The sequence below is a fragment of the Perna viridis genome, chromosome 13 (genome assembly GCF_037379345.1).
Source record: "Perna viridis isolate PV_CMFRI_1.1 ecotype Kerala chromosome 13, ASM3737934v1, whole genome shotgun sequence".
NCBI classification, from domain to species: domain Eukaryota; kingdom Metazoa; phylum Mollusca; class Bivalvia; order Mytilida; family Mytilidae; genus Perna; species Perna viridis.
The window spans coordinates 1826915-1848341 of record NC_142457.1 but is presented as its reverse complement, the minus strand read 5'-3'; the positions used below and the strand labels follow the sequence as shown (position 1 = coordinate 1848341).

The 21427-nt window shown below is 33.5% G+C and overlaps 1 protein-coding gene across 7 annotated transcripts; it reads right to left on the bottom strand.

Moving 5' to 3' along the window:
- Positions 1 to 1332: 1332 nt before the first annotated feature.
- Positions 1333 to 20775, bottom strand: LOC148599190 (uncharacterized). Of its 7 annotated transcripts, none has more exons than XM_088557644.1 (14): positions 20563 to 20772; positions 18536 to 18573; positions 17854 to 17958; positions 13174 to 17376; positions 12100 to 12215; positions 11599 to 11663; positions 9588 to 9760; positions 8869 to 9034; positions 7213 to 7256; positions 6046 to 6151; positions 4731 to 4941; positions 2818 to 2892; positions 2482 to 2519; positions 1333 to 2055 (listed from the first exon to the last, which is right to left on the bottom strand). In XM_088557644.1, the coding sequence occupies exons 2-14, from the start codon at positions 18561 to 18563 to the stop codon at positions 2046 to 2048; spliced, it is 5340 nt and encodes a 1779-aa protein (XP_088413770.1). In that variant the 5' UTR covers positions 18564 to 18573; positions 20563 to 20772; the 3' UTR covers positions 1333 to 2045. The 7 variants fall into 7 exon arrangements, 5 of the variants coding, with proteins under 5 accessions (XP_088413770.1, XP_088413767.1, XP_088413768.1 ...); XM_088557641.1 differs by having other exon boundaries at positions 1333 to 2045; XM_088557642.1 differs by having other exon boundaries at positions 1333 to 1974.
- Positions 20776 to 21427: the final 652 nt, after the last annotated feature.

Genomic DNA, 21427 nt, shown 5'->3' with positions numbered 1-21427 from the left:
AGAAAGGAGAGAACTTTTTGAGGAGCTTGCCGAAAATGCACAATAACAAGCAGAATTAGGGCACCTTTGTTGCTGCCCTAGATACCATGATGTCTAATGAGCAATAAGTCCACGTAAGAAAAACGCATACTTGTGTAATGTATTTAAGTTCCTATTCTCTCTTAACTTTATATTTTGTGATACAAAATATCATTTTTTTTGTGTAAAAATCATTGAAGTGACAAATGTTCAATCTGTACATCAGAATAGGAAAATGTAACAACAGTAAACTGCAGTAAACTATGATTGTGTTAAGGATATGTATATACAGAAACAAGATGTAGGTATCAGCTAAGAGCGTAACCGGTCTTAAAATGTATGTTGGAACACGTATGCAAAGTCTTATTTAATGTTCTGTTTAAACCAACCAGAAAAACAAAACTATGAATAAAAAAGTTGTAGACGTACTTTTGTACTTCTTTTCATAAATCGCAAATACTCTGAAATATTATTTTTCTAGAGGCCTTTTAAACGTATATGTGGTGGAAACGCCGTACATGTTTACTTCTAATTCTAAACACTGTAAGTTAGCTTTCATTTTCAATAAAATGCAGTGACTTTCAGTGACACGAATCAAAAATGCTCTTTATAAGATATACACTATAACAAGGCGTGATATACATGTATCATAGCACGCCTTCATATGCAAATTAAGATTATATCTCAAAATCTCATTTTTTGTCATAAAACTCGGGCAAAATCAGAACATAAAAATTTAAATCGAAAATACATTAGCTTTGCGCATGAAAGTTTGGTAAACATGGTAGAAAAAATAAGAGTTTGTACACTGTTACAAACGATAAAATCACCAGAAGATATACATCACTGTATATCTTTGCATTTGCACAATCCACATAAGATTTAACTTGTATTTATGATGTCATTTTATTCTATAATAAATAAGATAATGAAATAATAAATTGTCTCTACCTGTCACAATATCAAGCAAGAAAAGTGATCGTTGAGAGATGTATAGGACATGTAAAATATTGCGGCTTGATCGCACATAACCGCAAGTTAAGGATTATGATCAAATATTTTGATACTTTTTCGACGATTACACTTTTATAAACCTATCGAAGAGGCTTGTCAAAATGATTGTTAATGGTTTTCAACCCCCATCTTTCACGATCAAGCTACAGTATTTGACATACATTATCGATCTGTTCACGATCATTTCCCTCGCGTAGCAGGATGACACAGGTGTGGTTTAAAGGGATTTAGTTGTGCGTTTGTTAGGATGGGCATTGTATGACTGTTTATAAGGATATTATTTAAGTTTTTGGTAACGAATAAAAGAAGAGATTTTTATTTTCATCACATAAATCTTGCACATAAAAATTAAAGTTGTATAATGTATCTATATATATAACGCCGATTAATTAAATATATCAAACAAATCAAAATGCGGATTTCAATAAAACACAAGTATAATTATTGTTTGTAGGCATTATGATTTCTAATACAAATTAAAACTGATTAGCTAATTACGATACGTGATGCAGAAAAATATTGCCAGTTTCATATTTAGACACTCTTATCCAAAAAAAAAAAAATTGCCACTACAAAATTAGAATGATCAAGAAACAAAACAATACACATTAACATTAATTATTTATATTATATTTGACTGTATTGTCATTGCATTGTTAAAAAAAAATTCTATTTATTGTTCTGTTGCTGTGTTTTCGGAAGTACTGTCCGTTTCATCGATGTCTATATTGTTCTACTAGTGGTATGTACAAATATAAATAGTCGTGTACAAGATGGTAGTTATTGTGATAATAACACATTTATAATTGGTCAATCTTCCTTATTGAAGAAAACAAAAATAATGTTAGTGATGTATTCTTTATTCTGGGAGACATTTGAAACACTTATAAGCTAAAGTTAAGCTGAAGAACAGTTGTTGTTTCTTGCCATTAATTGTTGCTTCTAGTATTAAGAGAAATATTTATTTTTTGAGGTTCACAACAAGAGCGTCGCTGTGTCATATCCTATATATTCTATAATGAACTAGAAAAGGATTATGTACGAAACAAAGAAATATCCAAGATCACAGCATAAAAGTGCACATTTGACAGTTTCGTCGTGTTCAAAATATACCTTTTGACATTGTTTTGTAATGAAGAAAACTGAAAATTGCTAGCATTTTTTATACAAAAAAAATTATAAATGTCTGTTACCAATTCTAACAATGAAAGTGAAAGCTGAATGCCAAATTCGACATGGCCCTTACTTGTAGTGGTTTTTATTCCTTTACATTAAAGAATCTTCTTACAAACTAAAAAAAAAAAAAAGAAATCATTCGCGGTATTTATTTTGATGTAATTATTCAAAAAGTTCATGTGTTTTGCATTAACTATATACTTTCTATAGGAAACAAATGAATATCACAATCGACATTATATTACATGTATTACAGGGATACACTACACTTACGAAAGATTGCTGCCAAACACTGGTCTCCGGATTTTGAACTGAAAAAAAAAATCAAATAACAGTTATATTGAATAGTTACTTGAGAGATACGGTTAATCATGAGTAAACAGGTGCAATCTCTCGATAGATTAAAATGTTTCATAATAAGCACAAATAAACTCAAATAATTTACATACCACTCTTTGTAGTTCAGTAAATGTAAATCATTACAATTCTTGGACTTTGAATATTCAAAATTTATTATCCATTTTTTCTCAAGTTTATATGTATAAATACAGTGGATGTTAACCAGAACAATGAAAGACAGTGAGGAACACAACGTATAATAAATATTACCGAGGTCTTTAAACCAATAATGCCATGAAGATGAAGACTGAGATCCATCTGGTTGGTTGGCTGGTTAATTACTCCCTATCACAAAGCAAACAAGCATTTAAACAACAAATGTTTTGGTGTGATAATGTTGGACTACATTTGCGATAAAATGTTATAGTCCTGTTTTAGTGTGACCATTTCATATAATTCAACAAACTTATACCACTCTAGTCAATTCTAATAAATTACAAGGAACCTTGCAAGATGATTGTCCTGTTTACATGAAATTGAATTCAAATAAGGTGAGAAGGTCATTTAACATAGAAAAAAAAGATAGCTCACGATATATGGAAAGCACGAAAGAATTTATACCGTTTTATTATCTACTAATAGGCACGGGATCACACTTACCTGCTGAGGGCAGATCTTTTTGTTGTTTACGAATATAGTTCCTATTCTAATAGGGTATTTTTTTAAATTATTTAGACAACCTTACCTTAAGAATTTCTTATTTTTGTACAAATCAATGCGTAATATTGGAATTATTTTCATAGATGTGTTGAAGTACAAAAATACATATAGTTTGTGACTTGGTGAGGTAGAAAAAGGTCACATATGAGGGGTCTGTGTGTTCAGGTTAGGTAAGACTGTTTACTCAGTTCCTAAAATTTCATTTGATTGGATTAAAAAAATCTATTTTAAACTCTGTGTGAAAATTAACTGTGTTCTAGTACATACAACATTCTGTAATTAAGTCATATTGACTACTTTTACATTTTTTATACTGTCTGTGATGTCACAGTCACTTATTTTATATTGACTTGTTCTCATTTCACAATGTCGTTTCATATAATATAAGCAGTAACACACGTCTACGTTAGTTTATACATTATTAAATGTATTCATGTTATTTGTATTATTCCCTGTAGACCCTATGTTTTACCAACAATTTCTGATCTGTATGCAATTTATGTTGATATCAATATAAATATATATCGATATAAATATATGTCATCTTGTTGCTGTATACTCACGTTCATGTTTTATTTCGAAGTTTTTGTCTTATTATAACATTATTTGGTATGCATAATAAAATCATGGTTAAACGAATCTCGCATTAATTGTACAAAATGTACAAAATAGTAAGTATCGTCATAGTTATGTAAGGCGTTATGACAAAAATAGAGGTTTTAAGACGCACTTAAGCCAAGAATCATGCAAAATGTGATTCATGGGTGAAAAGGCTACATATTTCAATTTTTGATATGTTGTTTGAGTCGCCAAAGTAAACAAACAATAACATTTTCGTCTTTTCTTATGTTACCCGCGTGTTTAGAAATTATATAGAATGCACATAAGTTTTCAAAATTAAGAGAGATAACTCTGTAAATAAAACTCAAATATAGTATAATTTGATATTACACTTTTACGATTTTGTTTACTTTCTTAGATAAAACTGCCGGTCCATATAATGCCATATGGACCGGTAAGAAATCATATGGACCGCCTATGGACGTCATAATTTAAAGCGTTGTCTATGTTTCTCTTTTCTTCATATAAATGATCTTAAGTAAACTATATCTAAAAAAGTATAATATAGCAAATAGTTCATGCTACTTCGGGCCAAAATGCAATATATGGACCGGTTGGTCCATGAGCTATTTGCTTATTTAATTTTCAATGTTTTTTTATCTTCTAAGAGCAGACAGATTGGAAAGAATAATTACAAATTTCATAATACAGACCAATTAAACATCTTAATTACAAAAATAAAAAAAATATATGTTGCCGTTTTTGAGATGTATCACCGATTTTTCATGATTCTTACAAAGATTACTTCTAAAAAACATCAAAAGGACATCAAATATATTGGTAACAACGGCGTATATACTATTTTCGTCCATCATTTCATAACGTATTCTAACACTTCTTACATTTGGCTCGACATTCTTTCTATATTGACTCTCGTCCAACAGGTAGCTACTGTGATGACCTGCATTTCCGCCTTCAGCTTCGGAACGTGGTATATGCTTGTCACCATGGTCAGAGTGATAGGCTAAATTAGGATACCCTGGACGAAGGTCTGGAAAGGTTTCGATGCGGTAATCATCTCGCAGTGAAACCTTTCCCTTATCATCTGTATTGCTAAAGTAAATATATAAACAAATCAAATGTCAAATGTTTTGTTTTAGACTCAAAGCAGTTTTTGTTCTATAAATTCATATTAAACATGGACATTAGTAGGTGCATTAAAGTCAAACGAAAACATGTTCATTCTAGATTATGCATTTATCTGTAACAAAACTGGAGGTAATTTGGTATTTCTAAATGCACTTTTGGCTATATGCCATTTTTTCAGAAATGTACTTTAAATCCGTCTCAGCGTGTCTATATCATCTAGATGCTCTACTAAAAGGAATGAAACAGAAAATTTAGTACCAAGAAATTGTCCTTTTTTCGAATTCACCTGTTAACTCTCTGTATTGAGAATTTCTAGAAAAAAAGTCTAGATTTCGATATTTTGCAAACTTATGCAAATTATGCCCAAATCAGTTGCACAATGGTAGCGATGCTGATAGTTATATATAAGATAAAGATGGGTGACCACGGGTTGGGTTGGATGGGGTGACGAGGTGGTGGGTGGGTGAGTGCGCCAAAGGGATCAAATGGGACTGCCACTCGACTTCTGGACTTTTTTCTACATCTGGGATGCAACAGGAACAAAACAGGAACCAAAGCACATTCATCCGACAGCCTGAACCCAAAGAAGGCAACTGAGTCCAATACAGTTCGTAACACTCAATAGTGGGCCGAGCCATGAACCCCTACTCCCTAAAAAATCCTACTTTTTTTGGGAAGCGGAAACTCATGACCACTTTTTTCAGGTCTCAAGTCATTATTCTTTAACAAACTCTATATCAGATAGACTCATTTTAAAATGCTTGCAGATAAGCAGAAATTGTGCTTTGCTAAACTAGGATTAACACTGCCAGAACCAAAAAAGCGGAACCAGGGCCAATCCCGCATAGGTCCGGGCGCAGCACGACAAGGGTCAAGTATTACATATTTTCTGTACATGCCAAATTTCCTTGAAATTTGGAATCCGCAAAACCCTTATTATATTTGCAATGACTGAAATGTTTCAAATGTATTGAGATCTACGAAATTATTAGCATATAAATTAAGAATAAAGTATTGCACCAAAAAAATCTGGTTTTGAATGCACTAAAATTAATTTAAAAATTGTACCTGTCATGATAGTCGATTTTCTTTAGTAGTTTTAATTTTTTATATACACAAACAAGAGCTGTCAGTAATATTACAACCAATGTTCCTCCAGAACCTGCAGCTATGCCTACATAATATAGTTGAATGAATTAAACTTTAATACGTATATACCGATATGTGTTTTTTAAATTGCAAAATATGCTTTACATAAGCAAAAGATACTTTACTTTGTACATAAAATGGGTTTCATTTTTTGGTTTAGATTCACAGTAGTCTTATTATGATGTTTTCAAAATCAAAGCTTTCTTTTTCTGTACATCCGGTCACTAAACTTATAGGTTAAAAGGAGTAATCAAGGGAACCAAGGTTATAGCGGTAATCAAAAGAATGCATTCCAGGGACAAAGACCAGACATGGAAAACAGACACACACAACAAAGAACATAAAGCAACCAAAATCATACATACAAAGTAACAAAAGTAAATGAGCAACACGGACTCCACAAAAAACTAGGAGCATGGACCAGGTGCACCGGTAGGGTAAGCGTCCTCTGCTTTTCTAGAAACACCCACCGAGTTGCTCATAAAAAGTCAAGTCCAGGGTAGACAAACGAGGAAAGGAAAACTATGACCCGTTGAATAAATCAGTTCTCATGGTGCTGATGGATACACCAAAACGATCCACGAGTTCATGACGACCATAAAACTTCTGTAGTGATGAATTCAATCTTGTAGCAACATAACCCTGTTCCAGAAGCCTATTCGTTAGAGTTCTAGCGGGATACAAAAAGTATGCGTAGTTTGGGCAAGCTCTGGCATAACGTATGAGTTGTGATATGAACACTCCATACGCAGGAGCCGAAGGGATGTTGCCACAGATGAAAAGAAAGTTGACAATTCTGAATGAAAAATCATCATGTTTGTCGTAAAGTTTGGTCAATAGTTTTCCCTTACCATCAATTTCTAAGTGTAGGTCAAGATATGAGGCTGACTTCACAGATACAGCATAGCCATTGTGACAGAAGGGCAATCGTTAATGGTACTGTCTTAAAAAAAAGTTTAAAAGCTTTTATGTACTCATTGTGCAAAAGTTGTTTTTACCAAATAAAGGTTCAATCATAATTATCCATAGTTAAAAATATACATTAAAATCAATAATAATGAAATATACATCAACTGAAAACTATACCAATGATTCCGGTCTTCGTGATAGTAACAGCTGTTGTAGCCAGGCTAGAAGCATAAAAAATATACGTGTTACCGTTGTTAGAAAAATAGTTTAATTACAAAATTTCCTGTGTATATAGTGTAACTAATTGTTTTTTGGAACGTCAAGGCTCCATTCACCCGAATTTCACTTGAACTCTGTCACTTAGTTTATTTACACAATTCAGGTGAGAATCATGTGAAATTCGTGTGAAAATCATGTGAAATAATTTTGCTTGTGTAACTTTTGACCATGACTTTCCATGAAGGAAATGTCAAAAATTACGTTTGGTGTAGTTATAAGAAAAAGGCGCGAACACTGGAACACTAGAACAGGTTGAACTAAAAAATACTTTTTTTTTCTAGTTTCAGTTTTATTTTGAGTTCATCAAATAGACCCCTTTTTTGAAGTACTGATCGACATAAACAAGCTTTTTTTTCAATGAACAGTCGATGGAACCAAGTTGCTAGCGGATATCAAAAGATTGTAAGCAAGAGAAAAAGACCAGATATGACAAAGAGAAACACACAAAACAAGACAAAAAAAATAGCCAAAATAATACATACAAAGTACAAATGTAAATGAGCAACTTGGACTCCACTAAACAACTTGGAGCATGGACCGGATGCACCGGTAGAGTAGGCCTCCTCTCTATCCTAAAAACACCCGCTGAGTTGCTCATACAAGTCCAGGGTAGACGAAAGGGGAAACGACAAGTATGAGACGTTAAACAAATCAGTTTTCATGTTACAGATGGATACACCGTAACGGTCTACAAGTTCATGATGACAATCACCAAACACTTGTAATGATGACTTCAATCTTGTAGCAGCATAACCCTGTTAACAAAGCCTAATTGTAAGAAGACTAGCAGCGTGATACAAAAAGTCAATCTGCGTAGTTACGACAAGCTCTGGCATAATGTATGAATTCTGATATGAAATTCTATTAGCAGATGCTGAAGGATATTGCCATAAATGGACGAAAAATTGAAAATTAACAATACGGAATGAAATATCATCGCGTTAGTGGTATATTTTTATCAGATGTTTTCCTTTACCGAAACAAGATTATAGTGTTATAGCTTGATATTTACCATGTACTGTGGATAGAAAATTAAGATCGTTTGCAAAAAATGATAAAAATAAATATAAATAAACTGGACATGACAAAAAGAGAGCGCACTATATTTTTTAGCCTCCATGTTTTGATCAGGAATAAGCATTACAAGACTGACCAATATAATCAATTTTGTTTGGTGCGGTAAAATGTAGATTACCGTTTTCACCTCAATGCAATGTACCTGGTCATTAATGTATCTTTATTTTGTTTAATTATTGACGCTTCTATCTTTATTTTTCGTTATGTATTTGATCGATTCAATATGAGTCCCTTGAAAAACATTTTAAATGTGACCAAAAAGATTGAAATGATTTTATGTTTATTGATGATGACTGATACATTTTAGTACGACTTATTTATTTCTTCAGCCACTTTTTGCTTGAGTAATACTGCAAATGCTCAAAAATAATATTATTTGATCATCAACTTGAATGTATGCTAATGAATCAATAGCACTTCCTGAAAAATAACTGCGATATATATCGTAATGTTCTTATAATCGTTATTATTACTAACTTGCACTTAACTTCTCCATTTGTGTTAGTAAAGCATGTTCCGTGTAGCCCACATTTCTGTTTATTTATCTGTATATCACACTTATCTACACACGAAGCTGTACCGTCCTTTAGCCAGCGTCCAACCTCATGGAGTGAACATAGTGACTTTGGAATGAAATCATCGACTATAGAAATACATATAGGAGTATTAATAACTGTGGAATATGCATAGAAAAGAAATCAAATAAACCTGAAATGTCATAAATCTTACGCTTCGTACCTTTTTGCCGATAACCTGTATGATTTGATATTTATCATTATAATGTTATCTTTTTTTTTATTTATTTACTGTTCGTTTAAAATAGCAAGAAATCTTTAAATAGCTTATATAGTTATGCAAACCATATTTTTAGAAAAAAAAACCTAAAAAGGAATGTGACAAATATGGTCGTCCGACTCTTTAAGGCTACTGCAACAAGTCTGTTCCTAAGATTTACTGATCTTCTATTGCGTTAAATGTGTTTCAGGAGTTTAAATCACGTTTCGTGTAATCATAGAATTATTGTTCTAAAGATTAATAAAGCATGGTACAGTTTTGTTAGCAGTGAAAACATATGGAAATAAAAATATATGTTCTCTTAAAAGCCGGAGACTAGCAAGGAATTGGCTTCCATGTTTTATGTTTGTGTAAAAAATGTTAATAAACGTATTAATGCAGTACATGTAGAAATACTTTACCATTCAAGAGATTTGCATTTTCAATAAATGTTTCATTTTGTTTTACATTCCATATTGAAACTTTTAACAATGTGTTGTTTTTATTTTCCAGAGTTTGGTAAATAAAGTTTGCTTCTTTTCTTGAAGTAGGAGATTTTAAATTCAGACGATGGTCACATTTAATACTGCCTTCGCTGAAACATAAAAAGAAATACAGTAAACGTATTAATTTTCGTGGTGTACTAATGTTTGCTATTTTTGCGATTTAAAAACGCGAAAATATATTTTTAACCGTTAAAATCATGGTTTCCACAATTTTGTTTAGAAACTTCGTTTTGTGTAAGGGTCGTATCATTCAATGCAATCAAGTATTAAATTATACTAAGTCTACTATAAAAAACATATACGATAACAGCATGTGGGTTATAATTCTTAATTCATGATCTTGTTTATATAATGATTTGTATAAATGACCGTAGAGTATATGTCATATCAAAGAATATAAATCAATACTGTGCAAGCATGCAATTCACAAAAAACAATAATAATAAATAAATAAATAAATAAATAAATAAATAAAAATTAAAAAATGTTAGTGTCAAACGCACACTGCAAGTTATCACTGATTAATGATACAAAGGCACAGAATTATCAATAGAAAGTCAATACGCAAACAACCAATTAAAGTGTCAAAAGTTAATCAATACAATAAGCTGCGGCTTTGGCAATTAAGTGACTTCTTTTTAGTTTTAAATAATAATATATTAACTGTTAGATCACAATGGCCATAGGAAACTATACATGGATTGTCCATTCGTTAATGTCGTAATTACGGCCGTCATAAATTTATGACAATATTACTGGTAAAATAAATTATCAAAGGATGAATCAAACACTGCCGAGACTATGGAAAGAGTAATCAAGAGAACCAAGGTTATAGCGGTAATCACAAGAATGCAATCCAGGGACAAAGACCAGACATGGTAAACAGACATACATAACAAAGAACATAAAGTAACTAAAATCATACATACAAAGTAACAAAAGCAAATGAGCAACTCAGACTCCAATAAAAACTGGGAGCATGAACCAGGTGCACCGGTAGGGTAAGCGTCCTCTGTTTTTCGAGAAACACCAGCCGAGTTGCTCATAAAAAAAGTCAAGTCCGGGTAGACATACGAGGAAAGGATGTTTTGTGACCAGCTGCAGCATACCTTATTGTATGAGAGTTTGTATATAATAAGTGGCCTTGGCCTGACATTTACATTCTGGTGGAGTTGATTTCTATTTGACATATACACCATACCTATTCTATTCTTGTTATGTTATCGTTTTATCTGTCTGTCATGTTGTGGTAATAAAACTATTATACAAATATTTTGTTGTTTGAAGAATGACACGCGATGGCAAATATCATGATTTCATGGAAAATTAAAAGTTCGACCGTACATCTGCTGGCTTAAAATTAGTGGGAATGTAATAAGTATATTCTAGTTACAAGTATAGATCCATATCTAACAAAATAAGATGGAGGTTCAAAATACGAGTCGCTTATGTTCATATTAACTTCGAAAAGTAGATATGAAACGAAGCTGGAGAAATAAAATTGTTTGTGATGTTTTATCTGATTCTTTAAATTTATATTTTACCACCTTTATTTATAAAGGTAGAAATATTTCACTGTAGCACAAACACTGGATTGTGATTATGTTTATAGTGAACATAAGGACCAACTGACTTTCGGTAATGTTACCCTAAATTATTGCTGAATTATATCTCAAAAATATATTATTTCGTCTCATCGCACTGATTTTTGCTTGACTACACCTTTATCGTTATTGAAAATGAAGATGTACATGCATAAAACGATTTCTAATATTGCATATTGTATGAATCAATTTAAGTATACGTAAAGTATTCTGTACATAGATTTAGAAATAACCAACAAATCATTGTTTTTGTTTTGCCCATGTGTTTTTACAACATGGCGTATTATATTATTTCTACTAAATGTTAAAAATCATACACTCACGAAAAAGCAATGCTGCTAACACTCAGAAATGTCCCATTTAGGATGCTTTTGTAGTGCCTTGTTAACTAAAATGAAAACAATGCTAAAACAAACTGAAATCAAGAAAACTAGTGACAATTATGATCAAAATAAAAATACATTCAAAGTTTATTTAACAAATAAAAAAATAACTCAGATTTCGTAACAATATGAATGAACACCAAAACGCTGACGCCATTCAAAGTTAAGTCATTTCGCTTGCTAATTGCCTTTTTAACAACATGTATAGTTCAAATTGTGCATTTATAGAAAGTTTCAAAATGTGTATACTATGTAAAAGTAAAGAAATTACTCTCTCGTTCATCGGACCGGTACGAAACGTAAACTTTACCTGTCATTAACCATGGTGAACTAATATACCAAAAATCATGTCAATATCTGCAAGCGTTTGGAAAAAAAAATGTCCGGAAAACTGTTCTTTCTGTAAATTTTGATAAGTTTAAAGGCCTATTAATTACCTACCGATGAGTTAAATGTCGTCACCATCGTCCCGTAATTATCAGATGCTTTATTTCCGAACTGTTCATTATAAGAAGCACTTACAACTATACGACGTATAATACTTATTTCCCTGCCATCTGTAAACAAATATAACAAACACTCTCCGAACTCATTTCAAAATTGACAAAAAGAGGAAATAACTGTAGATATCAAAGGATCTTGGAATTGTTCATTTGTGCTTTAGAAAAAGTAATGAAAGCTATTTTTGTAATTTTTCCTTGATATTCACCCTTGTCATGTGGACTTCTCATTTTGACAATTCTTCCTTTTGACCACTACCTAGATTTTATATATTTAGTATTTGTGTTCTTCCTTATATAGGTAATTCATAAGTAACAAAATAGATGGATATCTTATAAAAGAATCACACACGATATAACAACTTTTTATTATTTATTTACAAAGCCTTTTGCAGACACTTACAACAAAGAACATTAAGTAACTAAAATAACCCATACAAAATAAAAACTGGGAGCATGGACAAGGTGCACCGGTAGGGTAAGCGTCCTCTGCATTTCTAGAAATATCCGCCGAGTTGCTCATAAAACGTCAAGCCCGGGGTAGACGAAAGAGGAAACGAAAACTATGACACGATGAACAAATCAGTTTTCATGATGCAGATGGATACATCGTACGATCCACGAGTTCATGGATAAATAAAATAAAAACCTAAATACATTTTGTGTCTATTATATACACAGCAAAATGTGCAACACGTTGCTCGATTCATATGATAATTATATGGTAATCATATGACAATCATACGATATTTAACATATGATTCCCATATGTTAATTTTGGCTTGAAAACATATTACAATCATATGTTTGTGAAAACATATGATTATCATATGATAATCATGCGATTGTCATATATAAACCGAAACATATGATTATTATATGTTGTTCGATTTATATGATAATCATATGATGCAAACTATATGATTCTCATGTATGACACTTTTGTCTGTGTATTGCAGTGCACTCTAGTAAATTGGTTTGATTAAAACACATTATAACAGAGATATAATCTTACCAAGTTTTATTACTCGATGCTTCGGTGTTGTCGTGCTGTGAGTTGTTTTAACATACTCTTTGCTTGTTAAGTTGTTATTACAAACTTGGTAACAGTAATCATTGAAAACTAGATTTTCAACCATATCTTCAGGGTCGTTATAATCTACATCCCGTGAAACGTTAGCCTTCTTTTTCCTTTTCGATTTTTTTATATCTGAGGTAATTGTTGTCGTCATTGTAGTAGTAGGTGTTGTGGTAGTAGCAGGTGTCGTGGTAGTAGCAGGTGTTGTGGTAGTAGCAGGTGTCGTTGTAGTAGCAGGTGTTGCATTTGTTGGTGTCGTTGTAGTAGAAGGTATTGTCGTAGTAGCAGATGGCGTGGTATTTGTTGGGGTCATGGTACTAGTGTGTGTTGTAGTAGTTGTACGTGTTGTGGTAGTAGTAGGTGTTGTGGTAGTTGCAGGTGTCGTGGTAGTAGTAGGTGTCGTGGTAGATGAAGGTGTCGTGGTAGTAGTAGGTGTTGTGGTAGATGAAGGTGTTGTGGTAGTTGCAGATGTCGTGGTAATTGTATGTGTTTTGGTAATTGAAGGTCTTGTGGTAGTTGTAGGTGTCGTGGTAGTATGTGGTGTGGTAGTTGCAGATGTGGTATTTGTTGGGGTCATGGTAGTAGTGTGTGTGGTGGTAGTTGTAGGCATTGTGGTAGTAGAAGGTCTTGTGGTTGTTTTTGGTGTGGTTGTAGTAGTAGGTGTTGTGGTAGATGCAGGTGTCGTTGTAGTTATAGGTGTCGTGGTAGTTGTAGGGGTTGTGGTAGTAGCAGGTGTTGTGGTAGTTGATGGTGTCGTTGTTGTGATAGGTGTGATGGTAGTTGTAGGTGTTGTGGTAGTAGCAAGTGTCGTTGTAGTTGTTGGTTTCTTGGTACTAGCAGGTGTTGTGAAAGTTGTTGTCTTTGTAGTAGCAGATGTCGTTGTAGTTAGAGTCATAGTAGCTGTAGGTGTCGTGTTAGTAGTAGGTGTTTTGGTTGTAGTAGGTGTTGTGGTAGTTGTAGGTGTGTTGGTAGCAGGTGTTGTGGTAATTGTTGTCGTCGTTGTAGTAGTAGGTGTTGTGGTAGTTGTTGTCTTTGTTGTAGTAGATATTTTGTTAGTTGTAAGGGTTGTGGTAGTAGTAGGTGTTGTGGTAATTATTGTGGTCATTGTAGTAGTAGGTGTTGTGGTAGTAGTTGGTGTTGTGGTAGTTGTAAGTGTTGTGGTAGATGAAGGTGTCGTGGTAGTAGTAGGTGTGGTTGAAGTTGTGGATATGGTTGTCGTTGTCGGTGTGGTGGTACTTGTCGGTGTCGATATCGTTGTAGGTGTTGTTGTTATTGTATTAGTAATTTTAGATGTAGATATGCTCGTCCATTTAGGTGTTGTTGTATTCGAATGTGGTGTAGTAGTAGCAGATGTCGATGTAGTAGGAGTTGTGGTTGTAGGTGTCGTTGTAGTTGTAGGTGTCGTTGTAGTAGTAGGTGTTGTGGTGGTTGCAGATGTCGTGGTAGTTGTAGGTGTCATGGTATTAGCAGATGTTTTGATTGTTGTTTGTGTCGTTGTAGTAGTAGTAGGTGTTGTGGTAGTAGTAGATGTTGTGGTAGTTATAGGAGTCGTTGTAGTTGTAGGTGATGTGGTAGGTGTAGGTTTTGTAGTAGAAGCAGGCTTTATGGTAGTTATAGGTGTCGTGGTAGTAGTAGGTGTTTTGTTAATAGTAGGTGTTGTGGTAGTTGTAGGTGTCGTGGTAGTTTTAGGTGTCGTGGTAGTAGTATGTGTTGTGGTAGTTGCAGATGTGGTATTTGTTGGGGTCTTGGTAGTAGTGTTTGTTTTGGTAGTTGTAGGTGTTGTGGTAGCAGTAGGCGTTGGGGTAGATGCATGTTTCGTTGTAGTTATAGGTGTCGTGGTAGTTGTAGGTGTTGTGGTAGTAGCAGGTGTTGTGGTAGTTGATGGTGTCGTTGTTGTGAAAGGTATTATGGTAGTTGTAGGTGTTGTGGTAGTAGCAAGTGTCGTTGTAGTTGTTGGTGTCTTGGTACTAGCAGGTGTGGTGAAAGTTGTTGTCTTTGTACTAGCAGATGTCGTTGTAGTTAAAGTCATAGTAGTTGTAGGTGTCGTGTTAGTAGTAGATGTTTTGGTTGTAGTAGGTGTTGTGGTAGTTGTAGGTGTGGTGGTAACAGGTGTTGTGGTAATTGTTGTCGTCGTTGTAGTAGTAGGTGTTGTGGTAGTTGTTGTCTTTGTAGTAGTAGATGTTTTGTTAGTTGTAAGGGTCGTGGTAGTTGTAGGTGTTGTGGTAATTGTTGTCGTCGTTGTAATAGTAGGTGTTGTGGAAGTAGTAGATGTCGTGGTAGTAGCAGGTGTAGTGGTAGTAGCAGGTGTCGTGGTAGTAGTTGGTGTTGTGGTAGTTGTAAGTGTTGTGGTAGATGAAGGTATCTTGGTAGTAGTAGGTGTGGTTGAAGTTGTGGATATGGTTGTCGTTGTCGGTGTCGATGTCGTTGTAGGTGTTGTTGTTATTGTATTAGTAATTTTAGATGTGGATATGCTCGTCCTTTTAGGTGTTGTTGTATTCGGATGTGGTGTAGTAGTAGCAGATGTCGATGTAGTAGGAGTTGTAGTTGTAAGTGTCGTTGTAGTTGTAGGTGTCGTTGTAGTAGTAGGTGTTGTGGTGGTTGCTGATGTCGTGGTTGTTGTAAGTGTTTTGGTAGTTGTAGGTGTCATGGTATTAGCAGATGTTTTGATTGTTGTTTGTGTCGTTGTAGTAGAAGGTGTTGTGGTAGTAGTAGATGTTGTGTTAGTTATAGGTGTCGTGGTTGTAGTTGTAAGTGTTGTGATAGTAGTAGGTGTTGTGGTAGAAGCAGGCTTTATGGTAGTTATAGGTGTCGTGGTAGTAGTAGGTGTTTTGGTAGTAGTAGATGTTGTGTTAGTTATAGGTGTTGTGGTTGTAGTTGTAAGTGTTGTGATAGTAGTAGGTGTTGTGATAGTTTTAGGTGTCGTGGTAGTTGTAGGTGTCGTGGTAGTAGTATGTGTTGTGGTAGTTGCAGATGTGGTATTTGTTGGGGTCATGGTAGTAGTGTGTGTTGTAGTAGTTGTAGGTGTTGTAGTAGTTGTAGGTGTTGTGGTAGTAGTAGGTGTTGTGGTAGATGCATGTGTCGTTGTAGTTATAGGTGTCGTGGTAGTTGTAGATGTTGTATTAGTAGCAGGTGTTGTGGTAGTTGTTGGTGTCGTTGTTGTGATAGATGTTTTGGTATTTGTAGGTGTTGTGGTAGTAGCAAGTGTCGTTGTAGTTGTTGATGTCATGGTACTAGCAGGTGTTTTGAAAGTTGTTGTCTTTGTAGTAGCAGATGTCGTTGTAGTTGGAGTCATAGTAGTTGTAGGTGTCGTGTTAGTAGTAGGTGTTTTGATTGTAGTAGGTGTTGTAATAGTTGTAGGTGTGGTGGTAGCAGGTGTTGTGGTAATTGTTGTCGTCGTTGTAGTGGTAGGTGTTGTGGTAGTTGTTGTGTTTGTAGAAGTAGATGTTTTGTTAGTTGTAAGGGTCATGGTAGTTGTAGGTGTTGTGGTAATTATGGTCGTCATTTTAATAGTAGGTGTTGTGGTAGTAGGAGGTGTAGTGGTAGTATCAGGTGTCGTGGTAGTATTTGTTGTTGTGGTAGTTGTAAGTGTTGTGGTAGATGAAGGTGTCTTGGTAGTAGTAGATGTGGTTGAAGTTGTGGATGTGGCTATCGTTGTCGGTGTGGTTGTACTTGTCGGTGTCGATGTCGTTGTTGGTGTTGTTGTGATTGTATTAGTAATTTTAGATGTAGTTATACTCGTCGTTTTAGGTGTTGCTGTATTCGGATGTGGTGTAGTAGTAGCAGATGTCGATGTAGTAGGAGTTGTAGTTGTAGGTGTCGTTGTAGTTGTAGGTGTCGTTGTAGTAGTAGGTGTTGTGGTGGTTGCAGATGTCGTGGTAGTTATAAGTGTTTTGGTAGTTGTAGGTGTCATGGTATTAGCAAATGTTTTGATTGTTGTTGGTGTCGTTGCAGTAGAAGGTTTTGTGGTAGTAGTAGATGTTGTGGTAGTTATAGGTGTCGTGGTAGTAGTAGGTGTTTTGGTAGTAGTATGTGTTGTGGTAGTTGTAGGTGTCGTGGTCGATTTAGTTGAAACTGGATTGGTAGTTCTTACCGACGGTGTTGAAGGCATTTTTGTATAGTTTAAAGAACAATCACAAAGACCTAGAAGATAAAACGTGATGCGTAAATACTCTTTTCATGCTTTAGAAAAATAATATTAACTTTGGAGTATGACATTTTAGCTTTAGGTTGAGAAGGAAATTCCTCCTGCAATAGAATACCTAAAATTATAATTTTTCTCATTCTCACTCTACATTTAGGGATAGACAAAAATAAGTTTCCTAATTACCTTAGAATCATTTTTATTTGTTTGGTATTTGTTTGAACCTGTTTAGAAGTAACAGAAGCTATACGAATCCATCGTAACAATATAATGTGAATATGTCATTGCTTTTTGTTTGCATTTGCACGAACATCTTGTTTTACTTCGACATTTTATGACTATTTCATTTAAGTGAAGTATTGAAATTACCAGATGTGCAAAGTTTTGAAGGTCTGTCCAAGGCAAAACCTTCATTATTCGAAAGCATTGGTAATACATTACAGAATTCTCTGTGTTAATAGTGTTAATATTAATACCTGTTGTCGACAATGAGCTTGGGCCTGTTGTACTCCTAGTCGTTCCTGAATTGACATGTGCAATATGGGATGCATATACAAACCAGATCATCAAACATGTAAGTCCTATAAAATATTGAGTTCTAAAATATGTAAACGTTAAGTTAAGAGTAAACCGTAGATATACTCACCTTTCCTAGGAATTAATAACCTTTGTTTCAAAGTGGACATCAGTTTTAAAAAAAGGATCTTCGTTGGTTAAAAAAGCAAAAACGAGAGATAGTGCTTTATTACTTGGATTTAAGTTATGTTTGTATAATAAATCGATGTAGCAGGTCAGGCTCTATACAGTTCATTTTATGTTTGGAGTGTTGGTCGATTTAAGATCTCTTTTAAGGATTCACAATTATTAAGTCACTGAGACAAAACTATATTATGTTAGGTTCATATAGAGATGATAACGAGTCACGTTAAGAACGAAAAAAAATTTAGTATTTGTACGATATGACCTGTTTAACTGTTGCACAACGTATTATAATATAAAGAGCGTTCACTTGCGATGACTTAATTTTTATGTGCTCAATGTTTTTCACCTGTTTTAAACACAATTTGTTTACAGTAAAAAATGATATTTATTATATGTATAAATTACCAGTTATCACTAATATGGTGTAAAAAAAATGACTCTTTGATAGGTACTTGCCTTTAATATTCATTTTGTACGTCAACATGAACTTCAATCTACAAACAAAACGTAAGATTTAAATTTCCTTTAATCTTTATAGCATTCCATTATATCTTTGGAAATAAGTTATGTGATAAAATGTAACCTGTGTGGTATCATAAATTGACAGAAATTTAATTGAATTGAAGGATTGAATGTAAAATGTCTATAGATAACTTGCACCTATTTGCACCATAAGGACCGATTTTTGCACCGAATAACTGTTTTCCACTACCTATTATTTCATGCATTATATTTTCAAACAGATTGGCGAATATTTTATGTAAAAAACAGAGGATCGTACCCTACCGTTGTTCCTGGTCCACGCTCCAAGAGTTTATTGCAGTCCACGCCTGGGTTTTATAAAAAAAAATTGAAACTTTTCTCAAATTCTGTGTTTCCTCTAATCTTCAATTTCAAGTGATCTGATCGGTGGACCCGACCACGGTTGCTAATAAATTTTGTTTAATTGTGCGTGATATTTTAAACGTTTAATGTATTACAATGGAATTGCACGACCCTTTCAAATGGATTTTACACGCTGGTGCAGTTGTTTTAATCACTAACGGCAATGCATGCAAACCAATAAAACAGATTTGTAGCGAAAATAAGCAAATTTAACAATATTGTGACGTGACCAAGGGTGCAGGCGTACTGGCCGAGCGATACTTTATCCCAATGCCTGTCTAAATGACATCTGTCAGTAGACAACTGGTTTAACAACTATTAACTAAATAAGTCTTGCGTCATTAAATGTTTATGTACAGAATACACATTTAAAACTTGTCAATTGTTTACATAACTATTACATTTGCCTCCCTTCTTCTGACACGTGTTGCTAAACTTAAACTCGTTTAAGTAAAGCAATAATTTTTTTTAAGTAAAATATTGAAAATAAATATAGTCTAGGGTACAGACGAACAGACCGATCGATAGTTGTTACTTGCGTTTATATCCAAATGCAAACAAAGTTTGTGTTTACATTTAATTACATATAATACATTCGTCAAGGCAATCATAGTTAATAATTACATGAATTGTATCTGTGAAACCTATCAAAAACTAAGTCGCTAAAGATTCACATCAGATTCATGATTTAAAAACATGAAACAACATCATCACAGTTTCATTCCTAACATGCAACCGCAGTCAAAACAAAATCAGGCAATCAAGTAAATTTATGATCCAACTGACCATACAAACAACCATTCTTAATCACAATTGTCAGTAGAGAGCTGGTTAAACTAGATTCGCCTTGCATCATCATAGAAAACACACAGCTTAAACTTAGAAATTGTGGAAGCACTGATAGCCGACAGTATAAACATACAAATGAATATTATAATGAGTTTTTCTTTTGATTTTTTGATTTTTGTTTTTTGTTTGTTGCTTTTTGTGTGTTCTTTAAATGAAATAGAAATTTTAAGTTCAATACCATACAATATATATTTCCCAGACGAAGTTTTTTGGAAAAAACTTTTAGGTTATTAGACTATTTGGGTTAAGGTGTGCGGTTATGATACAGGTATTTAATTCTTCTATAATACGTCTTTCTTCTTCTTGCACTTTCTCATATTAAAATATGCACTATAATTGCTCTCGCTCGAGTTTCATTCACAAACCATGGTAAATATTTTTTTTCCATTTTTTTTAACTGAAGTTACAATCCAGTAACATGTATTATAAAAACGGGATCAACCTCCGTTGAAAACCTTTAAATAAATTCACAATCTATTGGAATAATAATATGGAATTAAAAATATATATCTAAGTAACAGACGATTCAGAATAAATCTTAATTGCTTTTTAATTGTTTTCCAGACGTATTTAATATGTTTGAGGTTTAAAAGACCAAATGCAGAAAAAATGATGTGCCACTCATTTCCTGATTCTTACACCGAATGTTACATAAAACGTATCTTGTAATATACTTTCTGAACAATATTAAAATGTGAATTTATGTTTAAAATGCAATACACCGATAAATTGTTTAAATATCGACTCACCTTTAATAGATGTCAACAATTTCCACTAATATTAAGATCAGCATTAGAAAATGACGACGTCTTTATCTAGTCATACAAATGCATTTATCAAAATAGCCAACCGATAGCAACTAGTACACCAAAACCAATAATTATCTATGTTTAATAAATGAAAAAGATGTCACTTCGGATTACTGTGGTACAAAGTGTTGTGCTAAGAGCATTTTGATAAATATGCGAACTGGTTCAAAGTTGTCCTATACTTGAATTCATCAATTCATTTAATAGACGATTTTTGTTTTGCCTTATCAAAATCAAGATAGATTAATATAAAACACTCCTTGAAGTAGATCAAGTTTTTTGCTAGATTTGATAGAGTTTACAACAAAACAAACAAAAATTGTTCTGTTAAAAGCTAAAAGAAAAACCGAATTGTTTATCAATTGGAAGCAAAACTCAATTACAATGAAATTATTAAATTATTAAGTGAAATTAATTGGAAACAGGAAACGCACCTATATCATAAAGTAAACCACCTGAATTATATTCAGATAAGTTATGGACCCTCTTTGAAGAACAAAAATCGTCTTGCATTATCTCATGTTCATATATGTATTAAATTCGATGTATCTACTAAAAATTAAAATTCGAATCACGGGCGCATTTACTTCTCGGCTTGTCTGAATCGTCCTCTTTTATACATAAGTTTATATGTTGGAATTATTTGTCCAGTGTTTAAACTTACCAATTGAACGTTAATGTTTCTTTAGTCCTGTCTATCTGACTATTGACTCGTTTGATACTTTATACCTTTGACTATGATGGACGGAGCTACTTTTTTTGTATTCTAAAGTGCGAGGGTGCTGTTTTGTCTTTTAATACGTCG

Excerpts from the sequence above, each read along its gene's own strand:
- LOC148599190 (XM_088557641.1), bottom strand. The coding sequence starts at position 18,563 with ATGTTGACGTACAAAATGAATATTAAAG. Across the intron at positions 17,959-18,535 it reads GTACAAAATGAATATTAAAG|GACTTACATGTTTGATGATC; the intron begins GCAAGTACCTAT and ends AATATTTTATAG. Across the intron at positions 17,377-17,853 it reads AAGCTCATTGTCGACAACAG|GTCTTTGTGATTGTTCTTTA; the intron begins GTATTAATATTA and ends TTTATCTTCTAG.